This window comes from Strix aluco, chromosome 2 (assembly GCF_031877795.1).
Source record: "Strix aluco isolate bStrAlu1 chromosome 2, bStrAlu1.hap1, whole genome shotgun sequence".
Taxonomy (NCBI): Eukaryota; Metazoa; Chordata; class Aves; order Strigiformes; family Strigidae; genus Strix; species Strix aluco.
The window spans coordinates 58320340-58342624 of NC_133932.1; the positions used below are offsets into that span (position 1 = coordinate 58320340).

General features: G+C 38.7%; 2 protein-coding genes across 6 annotated transcripts in view; one reads left to right on the plus strand and one right to left on the minus strand.

Annotated features, from left to right (window-relative positions):
- Window positions 1-2572, minus strand: part of STS (steroid sulfatase) — a 114961-nt gene extending 112389 nt beyond the window's left edge. For 3 of the 5 annotated variants that reach the window (XM_074814891.1, XM_074814894.1, XM_074814890.1), the window contains exons 1-3: window positions 2419-2572; window positions 1554-1689; window positions 1401-1468 (exon numbers count right to left, since the gene is read on the minus strand). The gene's annotated coding sequence lies outside the window, so the exon portion shown is untranslated. Of the gene's footprint in view, window positions 1-1400; window positions 1469-1509; window positions 1690-2189; window positions 2324-2418 lie in introns of those variants that run through there. The other 2 variants (XM_074814892.1, XM_074814893.1) reach the window with 2 other exon arrangements.
- The window catches only part of PUDP (pseudouridine 5'-phosphatase), a 72788-nt gene continuing 52732 nt past the window's right edge, over window positions 2230-22285 (plus strand). The window contains exon 1 of the mRNA XM_074814895.1: window positions 2230-2449. Coding sequence (XP_074670996.1) covers window positions 2365-2449 — 85 coding nt within the window. The 5' untranslated portion in view covers window positions 2230-2364. The remainder of the gene's footprint in view (window positions 2450-22285) is intronic.

A 22285-nucleotide genomic window follows, 5' to 3' on the forward strand; every position in this document is an offset into this window, starting at 1 on the left:
GAAAACTATGCTCCACCATGAATTAAAAGTTCTGCTTGGACTTTCATCCAATTTCATTCTGTTAGCAAGAAAACTTAGTCACACGGAATAAACCTAAACAGTTTGTCTATACTGGGAAGATTTTCCTGTGTTTGAATGTAGCTTTGAAGAATCAAGTAAACTAACATTGCACTGATTATCACTGATGAGCCAGAGTAAAGCAAAGCAAATTGAGGTCACCAACCTGTCAAGTAACCTGACAGTCTTGAAATGCGCACAGTAAGATTTGTAAGGCAGACCACTTAACCCTAAAAAGGTTCATCTTGTGTACTGCACTTTAATTCTGTGGGCTTTTTTCATAAAGGTTGTCTTTAAGATGTATTTCCACTTGAAAAAAGTTTTGCATAAGTCTTGTGTTTTCTGAGGTGAACTGGTGGTTTACAAACTAAAAATAGTACCTATCTCCCCTTCTGAGAAGGGTGAAGGAGGTGGAGTTGCGACCAAAATACTTATGATTTTCTCTAATTATAGCAATGAATCAAGATACCTGACTGATGTAGCTTTTTCTTATTAAGAAGTACAGGTGTTAGTATGCCAGCAAATACAATTGAAGATGGATTTTTTAGAATATTTGGTAGTTGGAAAGTGGATGAAGCCACCTGAGGTACAACTGCCATAATACTCATTACTCACCCTCTAGAAATTTCTGCCACAACAGTGTACACTCTTACAGCAGAAACACATTATTGCTTACAACAGCAGAAAACTACCACTATAACTATAGAAATTACAGATTTTTTATTCCTTTTAACAAATTATCAGTTTTTTGGACATATTGTATTTAGGATTTTACCTTTCTATTGATTCTATCTATGCTCCCAGCTAAATGAACTACTAAGGAAACTAACACATTTGCTGTCTGAAACAAAGTTGGAACATACACAGTGTTTACTGCAGAAACGAAACTGCTGTGGACATTCTTAACACTCATATTGTAAGGTTGCAAAGGAAAATTTGATCTGGAAGCACAGGACCCAGTTTCTTAAATCCATGCAAGAACTAACAGATGCATGTCATGACTACCCATGGCATTTCCAGAAGACATTTAAGGCGCTGTGCAGTCTTTTTCCTGGCCTACATAGGCAGGGCCTAAGTAGCATTATCAAATGAGAGAAGTTAAAAAAACAGAACACCAACCCAAAACTCAAAAAACTTTGTTTAAAAGTCAAGTTTTATTATTAAAAAGATACAAGTAATGCCAATGATGTTTTATTTGTCTTCTTATTTCCAAGACAGGAGAAGGTACAAGGGCTTTGCATCTATGATAATTCTCACAAATGTAGGGTAAGGGTTCTTTTAAGGGATAGGTATGATGCTAAGGGGGCTAAATGAAAACTCAAATATGATTGTATGACACTTACCGTTAGGGCTCTAAAAAACATCACTAACTTGCCAAAGTGGTGAAGTATTGCCAATTCAAATGAAGGCACTGTCAGAAAAAAAAAAAGAATTGCTGAGAGGCCTACTTACAGACAAAAGAGACAGGACTTCCATTATGCGAAGCTGCAACTAACCATTGCCTTCACACAGAACTGTAAAGCAGTACAAATCTTCAAACCAGTATGTCACCTTGGGACCCTGATACAGCTCTTCACATGTCTGCTTCTGCAACGGGTATTTCAACGATCTTGATGCCCAACAGTGAGTTACCTGCATGAAAAAATAAAAAAAAAAGGAAGAGTGATAGGGAAAGTTACCTCTTTCCCTCACTACTGCCCAGCCAAAAGCGGATAATGTGTCCGTGCAGGGAAATTTTCTTTCGTCTCAACAGCATGGGTTTGTTCCTTGAACTTCAGAACTTCTTGAATGCTTCTGAGGAAAACCACGGAGAATTAAGTATTCTCGCACTCAGCAACCCTTAAGAGATGGGTTTACACACCATTACTTTACCCTTTCCTAACAGTTTTACACAGATTTGTGCCTTTTTGTTTATGGCTCCAATTATGATCCAGCGACAATATTATCCTCGTAAATCTCTACACAGACACGCCAAAGTTTTGCGAGGGAAACGCCGTCTAAACTGCCGAAACCGCGAGCGGCTCCCGCGAGCAGCACGAACCAGGATTTACAAAGAAAAGTCCTCCCCCAGAAGAGGCCCGACGAAGAGAAATGGGCTTTATCTGAAGAAAAGAACAAGGAAACAGACGCACCGAAGAGGCCCCTCCGCCCCGCTGGCTGCCGGCACCACCACCCGCCCGCCACCGCCACACGGCCCGGGCCCGGCCCTGCCCCGCGGCGGCACCGCTCCCCTCGGCTCCTGCCGCCGCGGCCGAGCGCGCTTGCGCCACCGCTGCCACGCCGACTCCCGGCCGCTGCTGCCTCGCCATGGCTGCTGCTTCCTCCTCCTCCTCCTCCGCCGCGCTGCGGCCGGTCACTCACCTGATCTTTGACATGGACGGCCTCCTGCTGGGTGTGTAGCCTTCGCCCCCCTCCCCGGCCGCGGCCTGGACCCCTCCCCGCGCTGGCCGGTCCCGCTGCGCCGCGAAGCCCGGCCCGCTGGCGAGGGGCCGTGGCTGGCAGCGGGCAGCCCCCTCCTCCCCTCCGTGATGCGCCGCCCCTCCGTCGAGGCGCCGCCCGGGGCCGGGGGAAGCGAGCGGGGCCGGGCCGGGCCGGGCCGGGCTGGGCTGGGCTGCCCCCTGCGGCCGTTCCGTTCCGTCCCGTCCCGGCCTCCTCGCTGCGGGCAGGCAGCCAGGGCGCCCCGGGCAGCGTTGTTTAAAGCCGGCTGAAGGGATTAAAGCCACAGGAAACGATTCATTTCCTTCTCCCAGTCCCGCCATCGTCCTGCTTTTCGTGGGCAAATTTCGCTCGAATTAAAAGATCCGGGGCTGAGACTGAAAACGGCGTTTCACTTGAGTGGTGGAGGGCTGAATGAGATTAGGGTGGCTGTAGGGAGAGAGGCGAGTGGTGGGTTGGCGTTAAAAGCTGGGGAAAGCGGCTATGGAGAGCGGGGTCTCCAGTTTGCAGAGCTGGAGGAGCCCAGGGGACTGCGGGAGGCGGCTGGGCACAGCGAGCCCCTTGCCCAGGGGTTTGCAGTGCAGTGCAGTGCAGGGGGTGGGAGAGCATTTTTTTAAGCCTTTAGAGTTGCAGTCTCCAGCTGCCAAGTCTGGAACCGACTGTGATGGTCATCTGCCGGTTCGTCTGTCAGTAGACTTCCAGCTTTGCAGGGTGTTCTGAAGTCCATACAGCTATATTGTCTTTTGAGATTTGAATACTCGGTATGACTAGAACAGTATTTAAGTCTGCTCTTAACTATTTGTTGAATCGGGGCCTTCCGCTGCATGTCTCCCAGAGAATAATGGAGTATTTTTGTATGTGACTTCATTTTTGAAATAGACGTTGTGGATTATCGCCCAGGAAGCAGTTTTGGATGTGCGTGAATTCTCAAAAAGTGTGAACTTGAGGTGTGTAAAATTCCTTCTGCAAACCCCAAATTGTTGCAGTTCCTGAAAAGATTGCTGTGAAGTCTAATGAATTACTCTGTTTCCAAGAAATGTGCGCTTTTCCCTTCTTCAGGCCTGTAGCAGGTGAAGGCAATTCATTTACAGTGTTTTTAAACAGAAAAGGCTTTACTCACACAATCACAAATAGTTTCAAGCAATTTAGAGCCTTTGTTTTCAGTTTGTTTCAACTGCAATCTCAATACACTCTACAAAAGTGACTTATTTCTGTTTCATTTTCAGTTTCACCACTGGAGTCTCAAATAGCCTGGGGTTATGGTTTTGGGTTTTTTTAAATCTAGAACCAATTATTTTAATTTCATTCTTATTTTTAGGAAAGCTTTTTTAGTTACTACTGCTTTTTAGCAGAATTTGCAAATTTGCTTCATACAGAATATTCACCTGAGCAGGACAGTCTAGGTAAGCAATATGAGTATTTAGGTATTGATGCAGATATGTAAGATTTCTGTATCAGTTTAAATTGAATTTCTTATGCACAAGTACTTACAGGATAGGTACTGTAGTTTTGGACAATATTCTAGGAACTAAAGACATTTTTCTCAGATGCTGTCCTGTCTATATTCAGAAATTGCCTTTCTGTAACATTCCAAACAGGCAAAACCAATACAAATCAAAGTTCTGAGTCATATTTAGTTCTCGAAACTCCTGGGGTTCATCCAGTGAAGAAGCATTAAAAATAGTCTAGCTTATGACCTGTACCTCATACTGCAAAAGTAATTATAAAGGATCCATAATTCTTGGACCTAAATTTGCCAAGATTAAGACACTTGAGGTATAAACCTACTCCTTGCTGTTATTAAATTTATCTGTTGTAAAGTATAGCTCCAGAGAAATACTTTGTCACTTTCTGGATTCAAATAAAATAGCAGACATAAATTATGTCATTTTGTGTGCTTATGTATAAAATATACTTATATGAAGAGTTTATGCCTGCTGGTATAATTTATTTTTATCACTATATTTGACGCATCCTTTGCACTGATAAATACTTGTGTTTCCATTCCTTTAGTTACTGTTATGGTACAACACGGATGTGATTTTTTTCTATTTAAAAAAGTTGCATAGAAAGAATGTGTTGTACTTCAGTAGTGTTTTCAGCTGTGATGAAAGCTGTAATTATGTACAAAATTAAGCTGAAAATACTCTTAAGTATCTTTCAGTACACAGGCACAAAAAGGACACCCCCTTGAGGATTTTTCACAATGTACTCTTCCTTTCAGAGGACTTGTAGTATGTTTCAGCTTCTAAACACTTTGAGTGTCATCACAACTTTAACATAATTTTTGGTGAACCTGTTTTGTTTCATGATGAGTTGTGACCCTTAAGAGGCAGAAAGGCAGTCAGGAGACTGCTTGGACTTCCCCAAGATTCCTAAATGTTTCAAGAAATTTGGAATAATACTGGAGAAGGAATGAAATAAGGGGCACACAAGCTAGGCGCATTCTGCCCAACCTGTCTGCTGTAAATCTTCTGAATGAAACAAATGGTTATATTGATGTAAACCTACATGAGAAATAAGATCTCCTTTAATTTTCTTATGAAATCTTTAATGTGTCACATAGTGTTAATTGATAATAAAATTAATTACATATTTCTAGAAGCTATAGAAATCTGCATAAAATTACTTCCTTTGACAGAGCACAAACAAAATTTTTGGTATTGGATAGCTAAAACTACACTTTTGTAACTTTTTAAAGTGCCTCCCTAGCTAGTTGCATTTTTTAGAATCTGAAGCTTTAGGTTTTGCAGTTATTTTCACAACAAAGTAGTGTGTGAAAAATGTATGTATCTGTTTGTGGAAGTTTTCACCTAAACCTTGCCAATTTTATAGAACGGAACTTCATAACTGAGTGTAAAATCCTTAAATGAGGTCTGAGGCACTTAGAAGTTCTTGACTTTGGAAACAATCCAAGTGTTACGCTATATAACCTGCACCCATATACTTCAGTGGCTAAGGCTATGTGAGTGTGCTCAGTCTGATCTTCTGTGACTTTCTCTCCCCCATCTCTTTAACATAATTGAGACTGATTAAGTTGTCCTTGAGTCCCACCTTGATATATCAGTTTACCTTCAGTGGGGAAGTTCTTGTCCCTGAACTGCCAGTGGAAGTACTTCATGCCTTTCATTTGGAGTCCTTCTGTATCATTATTTGAAGTGTTATCTAACACCCCTTTTTCAGCACTTACAATCAATGCAATTTACCCTTCTTCTGGGGTTTTCTCCTTTTGTATTACCTTCTCTTTCCCTTTGAGCTGCTGGATGAAATCTTAGGTTTTTGTCTGTTGTTCCAGTTGCCAGGAAATTAGCACACTGGAAGGTAATGCTTTCATTTAGTAAGCAAAGTATGTGAACAGCATGTCTAGACAGCTTGTTGTTTAATAAATTAATTGAAGCCCTTTTTTGTAGGAAATTCCAGCTGTAATAGAAAAAACAGCCTTTGTGCTAGTGTACTACAGTTACATCATGCTTTACTATACATATGCGGTAGGGTTTAGTTAACATAATTTGTAAGTTGTGCTCACTTCACTGTGTGGTATAAACCAGAGGAAAAGGAATAACTAAGTTTTAATTTTTGGTATACTGCTGTACTTTTTTCTTAGAAAAACAAAACAACACTTTTGTAATGTTAAATTTCTACTTGCTTTCCTACAGCAAATCCTAACATATAATAAATGCTCAGAACGTGTACAGTAGATTGCTTTTTCTTAAAGTGCTTTAAGTCTCTTCCTACAGAAGGCTACTGTTCTAACCGCTAGTATGTGGTATAATTAAAACTATTAAACCTACTTATGCACTTACCTGACACACACAGTACAGGATTAGCTGTCTAAAACAAAAAATAAACAGAACAGCAGCTAGAGATCTTTGATACTTAAATAAATACTTTTTTTGTAGTTGTACTGTTTAATATCTGATCCTGGCATTTTAGCATATTGTAGAAACATGCAAAACCAATGCTGAAGATACAGAAGGAAAAATCTGTAGAATTTCTACAAAATACACAACTAGAGTAATACCCCCTGGGATCTATCTTCTCAATTTACTGCATAGGTTTTATTTTGAGCTATGACAAGTGGTTTTGTTATGCAATTATAGCCAACAGCTACCCCACCACCAGAACACAGATGAGATTCAATGTTGCCTTTGTTGATCTGTGCCTAATCTTGTAGAGGGCTGAAAATATTTTAAATTAGAAATTGTATTTTCTGCAAGCTGCATGTATAATATTAACCTTTCCTAAGTGAGAAATTAATTTTGGAAAACTGATGGTAAGGTAAGATATTTCTTAGCATTGTTCTTAAAGCTGAACTAAAGCAAAATTAACATGCAGGGAACATGACACTTCAATATAGAAAGTTTAGTCATGTATTTAGTTTTGTTTAAATTTTTGGTAGGAATAGTGACCGAATTGTAAATTGTTATCCTTGCCAGTGTCCCTTAGTGTTGTGAAACAGCATCTTGACATAAGTCAGTGTATTCAAGTAGATCTAAAGCTATTCAGTTTTGCAGGATACCTTTGCCATCACTCAAAGACATGTTGGGCTGTACAGGCACAGGTATGCCAGCTTGTTATCACCATTTGCAGAGGGGCGAGAAATAGTTTAGGGAACTGGGATCAGCAGTTGCTTTTGCAGCTGCTGTCTCCTTTGGGTGCAGAAGACTGCTGGCATTTTGTGTGCCACTAATAAGCAACTCCTGGATGGCTAGTCATACTGGTAATCTCTGTTCTATAATATAGAATAAATTAATTTGCAGTTGAATTCATTTTTGTGTTGTGAAATTCACAAGAGTTTTGGCATGTTTTCTTTCTCCTCAGCCTTACCTACCCATTGTCACAAGGTCAGAAGTAAAAAATGTACTCTTACTTTCATTTCATTGTACAAGTTGCCTAGGAGATTGCTGTTACAAGAAAACTGGTAAGAGGTTCCATGCTGGAGTTTGCTTACATGCATGCTGTCTTTTATTTTACAGTGTGAATGGGAGGTTAAAACAGCTTCCTCTTTCTTCTGCATCAGAGCAAATAGCACCAATTCAACTAAACATCAGTCCTCTCTAGATTGCCCTCTATTATGGCTTAAGTGCAGGAATTAATCTTTTTAGGTTATAAACTGGCAATATTGCAAGCCTATTTTCTGCTTCTAGGTAGTGGAAACTTACTTTTTTGCCATTCCCCATTTCCATCTGATTATGGGGAACCAAGAAGGAAACAAAAGTACTGCCTTGCCCCTGTGTTCTGCACTTGTATTTTGTTGCAAAAACAAAGAAATTAAGGATATTATTAGATTAAAATACCTCATAGATGTTTCATGAGCAAATTTTGAAGTTAAGTAAAACAGTTCCTCATTTAGAATTAACTAACCATAAATAGAGTAAATAAGATCTGTCATATGCTTGAAAGCTAACATTTTAATTTAACAGCAAGGAAAATTTTGGCAAGGACATACAAACATACTAACCTAGAGTCTAATTTCTATTATTCCCATGATTGATTTGCAAACTGTCCATCCACATGGTTGCCTATTGTTTGTGGTTAGAATAATCCAGAATCAGAGCTTAGTTCCGCATTTGTAGAACAGGGTTTTTTTTAATTTCTGTAATGGTAACCACATTTCAAAATGTCATGGGCAGCATTAGCAATGATTTTTTTTCCTCCCTGGGGAATTAACAGAGATCCATGATTTGATTTGAATATTGCACATAAATGCAATGTATTTTTGGTGTTTATTTCTTAGTTGCACCCCACCCAAAGCATTTGGTTTTAAAAGAAAAAATCCCACATGCTAAATAAATTAATCCCAAGGCATTTCAAATTTCTACTGTTAATAATGTGGCTTTCATTTTCTGACTGTTACACACATTCAATTGTATAGAGGGCCTTTAGCAAGTGGAGAGGTATGTTTTGAAGGTGCTGCGAGTCTAAAGGTTCTGTTTAGTGATTTTAAAGATGAACACAGCAGTTTGATTATTTATAAAAATTAGTCTCTTTCTGTGCCTAAATACAGATTTTCAAATCTGCTTGTAGATTTATATTTGTTGGCTATGTACACTGTTTTGTGTAAAAGTTCCAATTATTTTGTTTTGAATGTAAATAATAAGGTGTCATAAATGGAACAGAATTTCAGGCAAAGAAAAGGTGCATAGAATTTTCCCTTATAATAACGCTATTTCCAGCTGCTGCGTTCCAGTTTTCTTTTTACTTAAGAAAAACAACATTAACAATCCTGGATTTATTGTTCTGCATACTGTCAGTAGTTATGCTGTATGCCATCTCAGACCCAACTCTGCAGCTCTTGTTCTGAGTAGTTGTAATTCATTCATGTAGCCTTGGTGAGAGTTGGCTAATTGAACTCTTGAGAATGAAATTTTTAAGGACACCTTAATTTGTCTGGGTAGGCCAGTTTGCCAGCAAAATTCTGCTCTGTGAGTTCCGGTATATTTTCTTCGAGAGACAATCTTATTCTTGAATACTGGCATTTCTACTTCTAAAGTTGAGGGAAGGGGTGCTGATTGTTGTTACTATTTTTAACTGATTTTTTTACTACTTTTTTTTGTGTGTCTTTTAATTGGCAAGAGACCTTAAGGATGATGATAACTTTCACAATATGATCATTGCTCTTTTACAGACCAGGCACTAGGTTAACTAACAACACAAAGGCAATTAACGTAAATATCTTCTCCCTTCAAACTTGGTATCTGTTGCTTTCATTATGGACAAGTGATTTTCTTTTGCGTGATGTAGAGACTGCTAGTGATTGTTGCTGCTTCTGTTATATGTTTCTGTATCTCTCTGTATTAGTCCTCATTTCTTTCACAAGACTATGAGAAGTATTTAACCAAGACCATTTTTGTATCTTATAATGGTTCTGACAGAGATTCCTGACCTTGATTTACCCTTTTCCTCCCCCTTAATAATAAAATCAGTGTTCTGACCCAAAGTTTATTGAGGTACTGCCAACCTTTATCAAGATTTTTCTTGGCACTTAGACAGGAGAAAACCATGTTGTTTTATTTACCTCACATCTGGCTTCCTTTCCTTCAATAACCTGTGAGGACTACTTGTCTTGGTTTCTTGTGGCTCTTTTTTTGATGGCTGACAACTTTTTTCTTTTGGCAATATTTTGTTTCTTGAAGGCCTGCACACCTATTGACACCATCAGTGTTTGCTGTCTCTATGTATGCTTTCTGTTCTTGTCCAGCTTTTAATAATTTCTTTTACAATAAATACCATTTTCCATAGTAGTTTGGCAATAAATCTGATGCTGTAATTTGGAAAACCTTGCATCTTAAGTGGACACTGCTCTTTCCCAAGTATAGTTTTGCTGTTGTTATATATAATAGCTGGTTTCTTTTCAAAATGTATTCTTACTTTTCCTCCTCCCACCCTTTTGAGGTATATGAAATATTTTTGTAAATGTTGTTGAATAAGTCCTACTTCTAGTAAGCTGAAACAAGTTTATTTGTAGTTCTTGAAAGCTTTCCTTTGGGCACCAGTTATGTATCAGCACTCCATATATTACTTTTTTCCGTTGCTGTATGTTTTCACCTCTGCCGTGCCTGTGTGTGGTTCTTTTGGGCAAGTTTCATGTGCAGTTTGTCTCAGGATAGCACAAGACAACTGAGAGGAAAGCCCAGTTTATTATTTGTCAGCCTAGTCTTTCTATCTAACATCCATAGGAATTTACTCATGACCTTTGTCATTATATAAAATGTTTGGCATTACAGTATCTCATTCTCCCAGCTCATTAATACGCGTTCTCTGACCTGGTGTAATAGTTACAGCAGCCCCTGTGTAACCTTCGCTCTCCAAAGGACAGAGACATGATAGTCCTTTGCAGCAGTCCTGTGCTTGTGGGCGCTGAACTGATTGGGTTTGCTGCCAAGCAGCTCAGCCCTCTTGTTCACTCCTGGACATCGTGTGTCTGCTGTGCATAAATATTAGTTCATCCAGGTTCTCTTTCACAGTGTCACCACAGACTGCAAATTGCCTGTTCATGTTAGGGCATCTTTTTGAACATTATATCTTTAAGACTGTGTTCTGCTTTAATCGGTCCATTTGGGTGTAATGTAAACTGCCACAGAGTATGTATTCAAACTAATAGACTCTTATTTGATTACTCACCAGCTGTGAGAGGAAGTGTCTTTGTTGGACTGGGATGTTTTATGAGTGTGATGCTGGTACTGTTCATTTGGGAACATTTCTAAGGAAGAGGAAAAAATTTGCACTAATACTAAAAGAAGAATGGAATGAAAGAGAATGTGTGTTTAACGAAAAAGTTGGGATTAGAGTCTATGAGAAGGTCTGAAGTGGGAGAAATTAATGGGTTTACGGTGGAGCATGAGTACACTGAGACATAATTTCATTTGAGTAAATTGGTTTATGGTAAAGATTGTTTTGTTTTGTAATTTACATACAGAAAGCTCCTTTGACCTGTCTCTTCAGGGCAAAAGACTAGACCCTTGCATGCCTGTAAAGTGACATACACTTGGATAATGTTATCATTCTGCTACAAGTCCGTTACTGCAAAGAATTATACCATGTGAAATGGTGGATCTTTTTACGCCAGCACTGAATCCTCTCTATAGCATTATGTTATTGTTGGACAAACAAAACTTTCTTTACTTTGTGGCTCAGGGGAGATGGAGCCACAAAGAGCGTATCACAATGCAATAAATTTCTAGTCTTTAAATGAAAACCAGTGTTTCATGGATAGCATATCTCAGGAAAATGAAAATATTTGGGCCAGTATATCTAATTGCTACTCTGCTGCCTAATAACTTGCATTATCATTATTGTTGTAGATCATATTTTTATACTTATCTTTCTTCCAATTTTAATTTGAATATCTTCATTTTCCATGAACGAAGGCATCTCACAGTAAAAAGCAAGAAGTAGTGTTGCTATTCTGTTTTTTTGTGTTCTAGAACTTTAAACTTTTTATGTGGAAGTTGATTACAAATCGAACAGAATTGTAAAATTTAGTTTCTTAAAATGTTTGACTCTCCATTGGCTTTGCATAGTTTACTGTTTATCATGACTTTGCCTATTCCCCTTCCCTCTTTTGGAACTTGTTGCAGAGAGCCGGTAATTAGCGTGTGCCCTTGGAAACACTGTATAATAACAATATAAGATTGAAGTTCTAGATTCTCAGGATTAGGTTAAAAAAAAAGTTTTGCATCTTTATGCCACTTGTTACACTAATGCCAGTTCTAACATTTTTTTTTTTTTGCATACCGTTTTTTTCAGACCATTCTTTTCATATGGAAAGCAGGATGGTGGAGAGAGGAGGCAGTCTACCCATATGTTGGGACAACATTTGAAATAGCATATGACCTGAGTGCTTCTATGTGCCAGGATTTAGAAACAGTTTATGATTTCCTAAATGTATACATTGGACCTACAGAAGTAACTGTACTTATTGATGTTAGTGTCAACAACATGTAAGAGTTTATCCCAATACATACACGTATATTCAAATCTACTTTGTAGAGCAATCTTCATATGGCATCTTGGTCTCTGAGAAAACTTCTGAATTTTGATGGCATCTTGGGAAGTGTCATAACATTAGGAATTTTCTGTTTATTTTTGTTGTTAAGGTTTTTCTAAGACTATGCTCTAAATTCTGCAGTTGTCGTTCCTTGGATATCATTCCTTGCATATATTATGTTAGTATTGCTTTTTTCTCAAATATATTTCATAAATAGAAGAAAGTCTGTGAAGTGTTCATCATAGTACTAGGCTTTCTGTATATGCTATTTTTTTTTCTAGGTATCTGTTTGTTTTGCAGACTTCAGAATCTTTCAAATAATAATCTTTCAGTTTGTAAATTTCCAGTGTTCTACAAAACCCTACAATTCCTGGATAAAGCTTTAGAGATACAGGATATGTCTTTTCATATGTGTGTGTGTGTGTGTATGTATACAAAGGAGAAGATTTCTTCCATTTAGAATAACTATTAAGCTAATGAGTGGCTTCTATTTAACTCTGAAGTTGTCAAAGAAAAATGCCATAAAAATGTCAAAATTTTCTTGAAAAAGTCTCTTTGGATAGCGGAGAGTTAACAATAAAACTGGATTATATGGTTTATGAATGAACTAGGCCTTGTTTTTCCCTAATCAAAGCTCTTGGCTTTAAGAGTTGGCATTTCAGGATCTGTAGCTGGTACCTGTCTGCATTATACTGATTAAAGCTGTTCTCTACATAAATCTTTCTGTGTTTCCCCCTGCCTCTCCCCCAGGCAATAATACAAGATGATTAAATTTTGTGTTAGCATGTTTTTTCTCTCCTTGTTGCCATGGTTTATTGAGAAATGACTATATGTTCTTAGAAGTTTCTACTAAGAGGGGAAAAAGAAAAGCCATATTCTAAGATTTATAGCAAAACCGTGGAAGTTACTCCCCTCTTCATCCACTCCCCTTTCTAATAGTGTAGTTCAACATGGAATAGTTTCATGTTTTCTTTTTCTTACTTCAGTTATAATTGAAGCTTTCAGGGGACTAAAGCAAATATTCCTGTTTGACCCAAACGTTTCTGTATTTGTATATAAAGAAAAGGAGGGCAGAATACTTTTTCCTCTGTGTACTTTTCAGTAGGTATTTAGTTTACCTTTCTCTTCATAGTATCTTGCATACTGAAATTGTGAGCTTCAGTTCTCTGCTTTATATTCTAATTGTATGTACAAGAAATTACATTTCATTGATGTTCTAATATTATTCCTAACTATATCTCAAAAAAGCTACAATAAGAAAAATACTTCCAGTACCCTTTCATTCTTTATGGGTTGGATCATACATTTACCTTTCTTCTCTCCCTGTATTTCTTTAAAGTAGTGTTCTTGTGCTGTGAATTACAAACAGGTTTAGTTTTGAAAAACCAAATACTCTGTAAATTTAGGCCCAACTGAGATTTGATCTGATTTTCCTAGAAATTGTTTTCACTAAAGTCTTGAAATCCTCATCTTATCTGAGTCTTCTTGACCTGGCAGCTGATTTGATAGTGCTTATCAATAACTCTTCCCCAAAACCTTGTTCTTTCATGCCATTCTTTTTTTAGAGATGAGCACAGCATGGAAATACATCATTCAGAAAGATTATATTTGTACTTGTGAGTGGTTCCAAGATGTCCAATACTTAGGTGTTGTGCCGTATCAGAGGTGTAATAAGGTGTACCTTACAGATACCGCTCTTTCCTTGGATAGAAGTAAAGGGGTTCACGCAGATGTTATAAAATCCTAGAGTTCTGTTTAAGTAACAGTACCTACTCCTTTCCTCCAAGCTATGAAAATTTTTGTCAATAATATAGACCTAGACACATAAATCAAATACTCAACAAAACAGTCTACAAAGATCATTGATTAAAGGTATTGTATAACTGTACTTAATGGTAGTCTGTTACCCACTTGAATTGTCTGTAATGGAGCCTTTGAGACAATTATAGACTACCAAGAAATGATTTTTTTTTTTAACAGAGTGTTGATGATGATGCAATTTGATGACTTCAGTACTGACAGTGTAGATGCATCCCATTTCCAGTTCAAGACCTACTTAAGCTCCTCTGACAGTCCATGGGTTAAATTCTCAAGAGACATGCTAGATTTTCTATAATTAATAACAGGGTAGAGGGTACTGTCAGAAAAAATCCCTTTCCTGAAGAAAACAGTTTTAATTCTTGTATAATTTAATTTTATTTATTTGTTACCGGCAAAGTTTTAAAGGTCTAGAAAATGCAAGTTTGTAACACAAGTGATGACAGGCCAACAGTCCTGTAGCAATACCACCATGAAACATGTCAACCTAATACAAGAAAAAAACCTCCAACCTCTTTGTTTATGACAAGCTCAGTGACTAAACCTGACCGTTACATGTCAGAGGGTAGGCTGTGGCCATGTTCAACAGTGTTCAGCTCTCTTTTCTTTGATTGTAACACTTCACGCAATTGGATTCTTATATTGATAGTTAGATTTGCTCTTCAGACAACAGAAAAAAAACAAGAGGCTTTTCAGCTTGTTGATGGAATACCAGATTTGCATTTTTGTGCAAAGTTTTCAATCTCTTTGAAAACTACTATCCAGAGGCTATTAGAAAGATCTGGCCTATGGTGTGTTTGCCTCTTTTTCAGAAGAAAAAGGCCTTTGGTGACCAGCTATTTTATTATTACTGTAACTTGTATACCTTCTAATTATTTTTTCCTTACATTCAGGAATCACTTAAATTACCCTGTTGAATGTGCAGCTTTATGCAGCTTTAACTGTGTGTCTAGGACATGTTAGTCCTTCTAACAGTTTCAGAACATAATGGGTCAAAAGGTATAGCCTTAGGACTTTATGTCTAAAAGTAATGTAATTTTCAGTGCCTCAGTTCAGTGTATTCAGGAAATGAAGCAGACACTTTTTATTTTGCTGATTGTAGGCTTGATTTTAGATCAAGCAAAAGGAGATTACTGGATTGGGGTCAGGAATCTATTGAACAGTGTTTGTTACAAATGGCATTCTTCAAAGTTACTTCATGTTCAGGTGGTAATAACTTCATTCAAGATGTGTGTCAGTTGTGTTTGGATACTGCTGAATACGGCTGTTCATAGTCATTTTCATAGTTACTATATATAGTTACATAAGTGATGCTTGTATTAATAATTTCTAGCTATTATTTCTGCCACATCTTGTCAGGTGTTAGTTAGAGAGACTAGGTTTTTTCCTGATTTCCTAAAACTTCTCTCCCCTTTGTAATTACAAAGCTGCCTGCAATGCACCTTCAAAAACAATTTTCACATTTACAAGCAGAATGATAGAAAATTGTTGCTATGGAGCAAAGAAATTTTTTTTTGTAAATCTAATTTCAGGTTAGTTACTGTGGAATTGGAAATGTGTACCTTATCTAACGTGTTTATATTAAGAAGCTGTGAGCTTGATTGTCTCTTGCTTGTACCATGGTGACTTAATTGATTTCAGTAGATACGTACCTAATTCTGAGTAGTGAGAGAAAGGCTACTGGATTTATTTTTTTTTTTCGTCTTTAGTTTTTGGGTGGAGGGAAGGAAGCTGAGGCTATTTTTGGAAATAAAAAAATCTCCTCTTATCTGCTTATTGAGCATATACTTTGCCAGCCTGTCTTTCGCAAGCGCTCTTACAGTAGAACTAAGCACATCCCAGTGAAGGAACTCCTGTGTCAGGCTTATTAAATTCCAGCTGCAGCAGAGGGAAGCTGCTTGTGTCTCAAGATGTAAGCTTAGACCTTGGTTTACAGAACTGAGGTAGAGGGGAAGAAAGACTGAGTGAAAGTGAAATGACTCCTAGTTTGTTTCAAAATATCTGTTTTTATTTTAGCACATTAATCATATGGAAGGATGAAATGACAGACTAAAGTTTCTTGCACTCTTTGAGTCTCTGAACACGTTTTTTATTTCATTTAGTGGAATACACAGCGGTGTTTCTTGTAACTCTAAGCTGTCACACTCAAAACAGAGTCATAACATAACATTTTTATTATGCCCAGAACCACTCTCTAGAAAAATAAGATTCAGCCTTTCCCCTCTGAGATAGCTGAAAATATAACCTTAATAGCTACTGTCGGAGAGTCTTCTTCCACCTTGCTATTTCTCCTGTAGTCCTCATGTGAATTGGGTTCACTGACATGTTAGTGAGATTCTCTGTCTGAACCTTTTTGTAATCACTGTATTCTTCCAGGATTGTATTGTGGATAAGTTTTATGTCTTTTTATAAAACATCCCTGGTACTGTTTTGTTACTTCTCCTCTGTTTTAAACAAGACCTAATAGAGTTTAGATTAAATGGATTTTGATGTTTGAAGACCTTATGCTAGTTTAGAATTGTCATAGTGTGCTAAAATAATTCTAAGTCAGTTTGATCCAAGTGCAGGACTTACGAGGTGATCTGTTCTCAGTCATCTCCTCTCTGCCAGGGAATGCCACTCTTAGGAAAGCTTTAAAAGCTAAAATACTTTACTTGAAAATTGGGACTGGATCCAGTACATGCACCTTTAAGTACCCGATGTTTGCCAATTTTTTAAGTGTTCTTCATAGCACTTCTATTAAAATAATTTTTGTGTGCAGTGAAGAGATTGATGCTTTTTTTTTCCCAGATGGAGTCCCTGGGATGTTTTCAAACTGAGGTGGTTTGAAACCCCTTTCACAGGTATTTTGTGTCAAATGTTTAATTTTGAAATGTCTTCTACATGTCTTACAGGATCTGTAGTTGATGCCTTTTATCTGCATTTTTTTTTTTTTTCAGGCTTCCTAATCAGTCTGCATCTGCCATGTTAAGTAGAGACTTTTTATGGTGGAAGTAGTGTTCTTGGGCAGATCACACAACCTTGTACAACAATTTTCACAAGAGAAGCCTAGCTCAAATTATGCTGATAAGATTTTTCAGTTAATAAAGGCTAACGCATTCTCTATTTTTAGTGTGATTGTATATACTAATATTACTAGTTAGACTACATCTTCTATACAGGGAGGCCAGAGATTTTCAGCAAAATTTCAAATATGTACTTGGAGGACAACTGTACAGCTCTTCAGCAGCAGGACTGAGAATTACTGTGTAAATATTCATGAAGAAAATAAAAGGAATCCCATTAACTGTTACTGCATACCAAACTCTGTAAGTGGCAGTTTATTGGGGAATATTAATACAAAGATCTAGTACTGATACAGTCCAACTGCAGTTGAGTAGCAGAGTGGCTTCGTTTCCTGGGAAAAGTTCCTTTTGCTGTACAAGGTGTCCTCAGCACACATCTGTTGTTCAGATGCTGGAGTGTAAAAGGTGTTTGAGCTCAGAAACACAAAAGCACTGTGGGTTAGACAGGTCTTCGAGCAACCTGATCTAGTGAAAGATGTCCCTGCCAGTGGCAGGGGTGTTGGACTAGGTGATCTTTAAAGGTCCCTTCCAACCCAAACCATTCTATGATTTAGGTGTGTATTTCTCAGTGGATTCAGTGGGGCTTAGTCTGGTGGCCAAGTATAAGTTTTTATTTCACCATGCCAATTATAAACAAGCTGATTATAGTCTAAACCAAATTAGTCTTCTAGTAGCTCTGTGCTTCTGTCCATGGTGTTAGGAACTAAAAAGAGCTCACGTACTGGCAGTCGTGATAGTCCCTTAACTTTTGAGTGGTCCTGCTCCGGGCTGCAGGCTGGACCTAGGAGTCAGTTAGGACCTGCCTCTGGCTTACTGCCGAGTCCGGAGGTAGGACAACTCATGCTGTCACCACATGAGCTTTTTTGGTGCTCTGTGAGAATATCCCTCTCCTCTGATCCTCAGCCCCACGTAGGAGGCGAGGGCTGTGGTCATGCAACTTCAGAGAAGCCTGTGGCTCTACTGTCCACGCTTATCATATGGTGTTGGAAGTCCTGTAAATTGTTATCATACCATAGTTTTGGGGTTTCATCTACGTTTTTCAAACAGTGATTACAGCTCCTAAGACATAATTTTCGATTTGCTTATCACACTTGCCTCATGAATCTCAAAGGTCTGATTCTTTATTTTAGATTCTAGTTAGGAGTTCTTGGTATACGACTATTAAAGAGATCAGGTCTTGTAGTATTTCTGACACTTTCCTCTTAACTGTAGCAGTGAGCCATGATGAAATGTCCTCTCAGAAAATCAAGAGCATTGATGATGTTTGGTTTTCTCCTCTTAGTGTTACCACCAAAGAGAAGTTACTCCATCAGCAGATTTACTGCAAAAATTTTAGGCACTCTTGAGTGGCCGGAAGAGATCAGCTCTATTAATCTGTAGTTCTTTATATTTCCTTTGTGGTAGTATGTTTGACACATTGCTGCAATTAAGTTTAGAACATTATCCAAGGCCACACTGGAAAAATAATGTTTTTCTTCTCTATAAAAGTCACTCTGTCTTTTGAAATGTTTCCACTCTTTAGGAAACTGACTTTTTGGACAATATTACAGAAAGTGATTTAGAAACATGTAACACTGAAAGTCAAGTAACTCCGATTCGCAATTCTCCTAAGTCTTTACATATATGTAGTCTCCTGGGCAAGTAAAAGCTTTCTGACAAAAAGGAAATCGGTATTAGAAGAGAACTGTGGCATGTTGAAGAGAATTTTCTCTTTGGTCTCATACTGTTGGGTTTTTTTTGAGGGAGGAATAAACTTTTCTGACTCTTTTTTTCCCCTTTTTTGACTGTTCTTTTTTCCATTTTGTTTTAGTTTGTGGATTAAACAGAACATCTCTGGGATGTCTGTTCAGGGAAGGTTATGTTTCTTACAGCTTTTCCTGGAGAAAATATATCTTGATTAAAAATATATATTAGGTTAGTCTTCTGCTGACTTTGATAACTTAGTGATCCTTTTTGGTTTTATCTACCTTGTGTGGTAGTTTTATCCAAGTGCCTTGAAACATCTAATTTCAAAACTTTTTAAAGTTTTGCATTCCTCAGGTCAGTGAACTGCTGCCATGCATTGTCAGCAACTTGTCGAGAAGAGATACAAGGCTAACTTGTGGACATGCTATAAGCTGTTCTTAGAGCTAGTAATTGCTCCTCTGGATGAGAACAGTCCTTCTATAATACTGTTGCCTTGTTATAGTAGCTCATATGCTAATGGCAGTGTACCTGTTACCTGACTTGGGCCTTGTCATGCACATTTTAAGAAGCTACATCTCTGTTAGCCATAGGTTTTGGCCCAACAAACAGAATTGTGTAGGCACCGTATCAACTGCTGTTAGTATAGTTCTGTTTTTACTGGTTAAGGGCCTCCATGAAGCATATCAGGCAGTTTCTGTGAATCAGTAGCTCTTCTATTTTTAAACTAATAAGACTCTGTCACATAGTTGATGTTTAATAAGTACAGTTTTAGAATGTTTTGAATTAAGTCATATATATTGCCTGCTGTTTCAAAGTTGGGTTCCTTCATGCTCCGGAATTGAAATATGGATTTCTTTTTCATGTACTATTTTGTATTGGTGGTGGAGTATTTGTTTACAGCTCCACATCAGAAGAGTGTTTGCATGGTTTATTTGTGAACTGTGTATTTCACTTCTCTGTGGCATTAAAAAGGATAAGGTGCATATGTGAATACAAGATAGCATTAAGATATGTCTGCTGTATTACTGTAAACTAAAAGCCTTTTGAATTTCTTCAGAAGCTTCTTCCCCTCCCCATAAAAGTAAAATATTTCTTTGCATACAAAATGAGAAATTGGATTCCTCTGTAGCTGCCATTGAAGAATTCTCCCAGTGATACAAGCCCAGAGGGGCAAATATGTGATATTTGTTTGGGAACAGTTCTATGCAGCTATTATTTTTTGGGCACCAAACTTTCTTTCTTTTTAAGCCTGTTAGCAATAACTTGAATTCATGATAGGATATCTAACATCAGAGAAGGGCAAACAGACTGACAGCACTTTGAATGAGTTAGCCAGTGGCAGTGAGTTTCACTGGACTTAGTGAAGTAATCACCGTGTAGCACATTCATATATCTCGGAGTGTACTTACATTAATATTCTAGTAAAACAGAAAAAAAGAAATAGATTTGCAAAAATGAAAGCTCCAGAACAGAATTCTACCTGCTCCCTACTAAAATGAATAATAGATCATTTCAGTGAATTTTTCTAAGTGCTAATCAAAAATAAAATGATTTGAAAATCATTATTCAATTAAATTTGAAGCAGTAATTTTAATTTTCAGCAATTTTAGTCAAGTCATTATTTTTTCTTTCTCTTTGGAAGTTATGGTTTATCAGTCACATATAATGGTTTACTGAATAACTTCGTCTTCGTAACTAGCTTATGATTTTGAAGTAGCCATTATTTCATGCTTGCTATTTATTTTAATAGAAGCTTTACCTTTCTTTAACTTCCAGGTAACAATAAGATGAACTCAAATAGAATCAGAATCATTTAGGTTGGAAAAGACCTTTAAGATCATCAAGTCCAACTGTAAACCTAACACTGTCAAGTCCAACACTATACCATGTCCCTGAGCACCACATCTACATGTCTTTTAAATACCTCCAGGGATGGTGACTCAACCACTTCCCTGGGCAGCCTGCTCTGATGCTTGACAACCCTTTCGGTGAATAAATTTTTCCTAATACCCAATCTAAACCTCCCTTGGTGCAACTTGAGGCCATTTCCTCTCATCCTATCTATCGCTTGTTACTTGGGGGAAGAGACTGACACCCACCTCACTACGACCTCCTTTCAGGTAGTTGTAGAGACCGATGAGGTCTCCCCTGGGCCTCCTTTTCTCCTGGCTAAACAACCCCAGTTCCCTCAGTCATTCCTCATAGGACTTTTGCTGTAGACCCTTCACTAGCCTTGTTTGGATGTGCTCCAGCACCTCAGTGTCTTTCTTGTTGCAACCTCACCAGTGCCGAGTATGGGAGGACGACCACTTTCCCTAGTCCTGCTGGCCACACTATTTCTGATACAAGCCAGGCTGTTATTGGCCTTCTTGGCCACATGGGCACACTACAGGCCTATATTCAACCAGCTGTCAGCCAGCACCCCCAGGTCCTTTTCCGCCAGGCAGCTTTTCAGCCACTCTTCCCCAAGCCTGTAGTGTTGCATGGGGATAGTGTCATGCAAGTGCAGGACCCAGCACTGAGCCTTGTTGAACTTCATACAATCGGCCCATCAATCCAGCCTGTCCAGATCCATGTGTAGAGCCCTCCTTCCCTCAAGCAGATCAACCTCCCGCCCAACTTGGTGTCATCTGCAAACTTCCTGAGGGTGCACTTGATCCTCTCATCCACATCGTTGATAAAGATATTAAACAGAACTGTCCCCAATACTGAGCTCTGGGAAACACCATTTGTGACTGGTCGCCAGTTGGATTAAACTCCATTCACCAAAACTCCCTGGGCTTGGCCATCCAGCCAGCTTTTATACCCAGCGAACAGAATTCCCGTCCAAGCCATAATAAGCCAGTTTCTCCAGGAGAATACTGTAGGAAACAGTGTCAAAGACTTTACTAAACTCCAGCTAAACAACATCCACAGCCTTTTCCTCATCCACTAAGCAGGTCACCTTGTCATAGAAGGAGGTCAGGTTAGTCAAGCAGGACCTGCCTTTCATAAACCCATGCTGACTGGGCCTGATCACCTGGTTGTCCTGTACATACTGCATAATGGCACTCAGCAGTACCAGCTCCATAATCTTCCCAGGCTGAGAGGCCTGTAGTTCCTCAGAACCTCCTTCCAGTCCTTGTAGATGGGTGTCACATTTGCTAACCTCCAGTCAACTGGGACCTCCCCTGGTTAGCCAGGACTGCTGATAAATGATGGAAAGTGCCTTGGTGAACACTTCTGCCAGCTCCCTCAGTACCCTTGGGTGGATCCCATCCAGCCCCATAGACTTATGTGTGTCTTAAGTGGTGTAGCAGGTCACTAGCCATTTCCCCTTGGATTATGGGGGATTCATTCTGCTCCCCATCCCTATTTTACAGCTGAGGGGGCTCGGTATCCGGAGGACAACTGGCCTTACTGTGAAAGACTGAGGCAAAGGCGGCTTTAAGTATCTCAGCCTTTTTCTCATCCTTGTGTTTTCTCATCACTGTGTTTCTCTCTGCATCCAATCAAGGATGGACATTCTCCTTAGCCCCCCTTTTGTTGCTAATGTATTTGTAGAAACATTTTGTATTGTCTTTTATGGCAGTAGCCAGATTAAATTCTAGTTGGGCTTTGGCCCTTCTAATTTTCTCCTTGCATAACCTCACAACATCCTTACAGTCCTCCTGAGTGGCTTGCCCCTTCCTCCAAAGGTCATAAACTCTCATTTTTTTCCTGAGTTCCAGACAGAACTCTGTTCAGCTGGGCC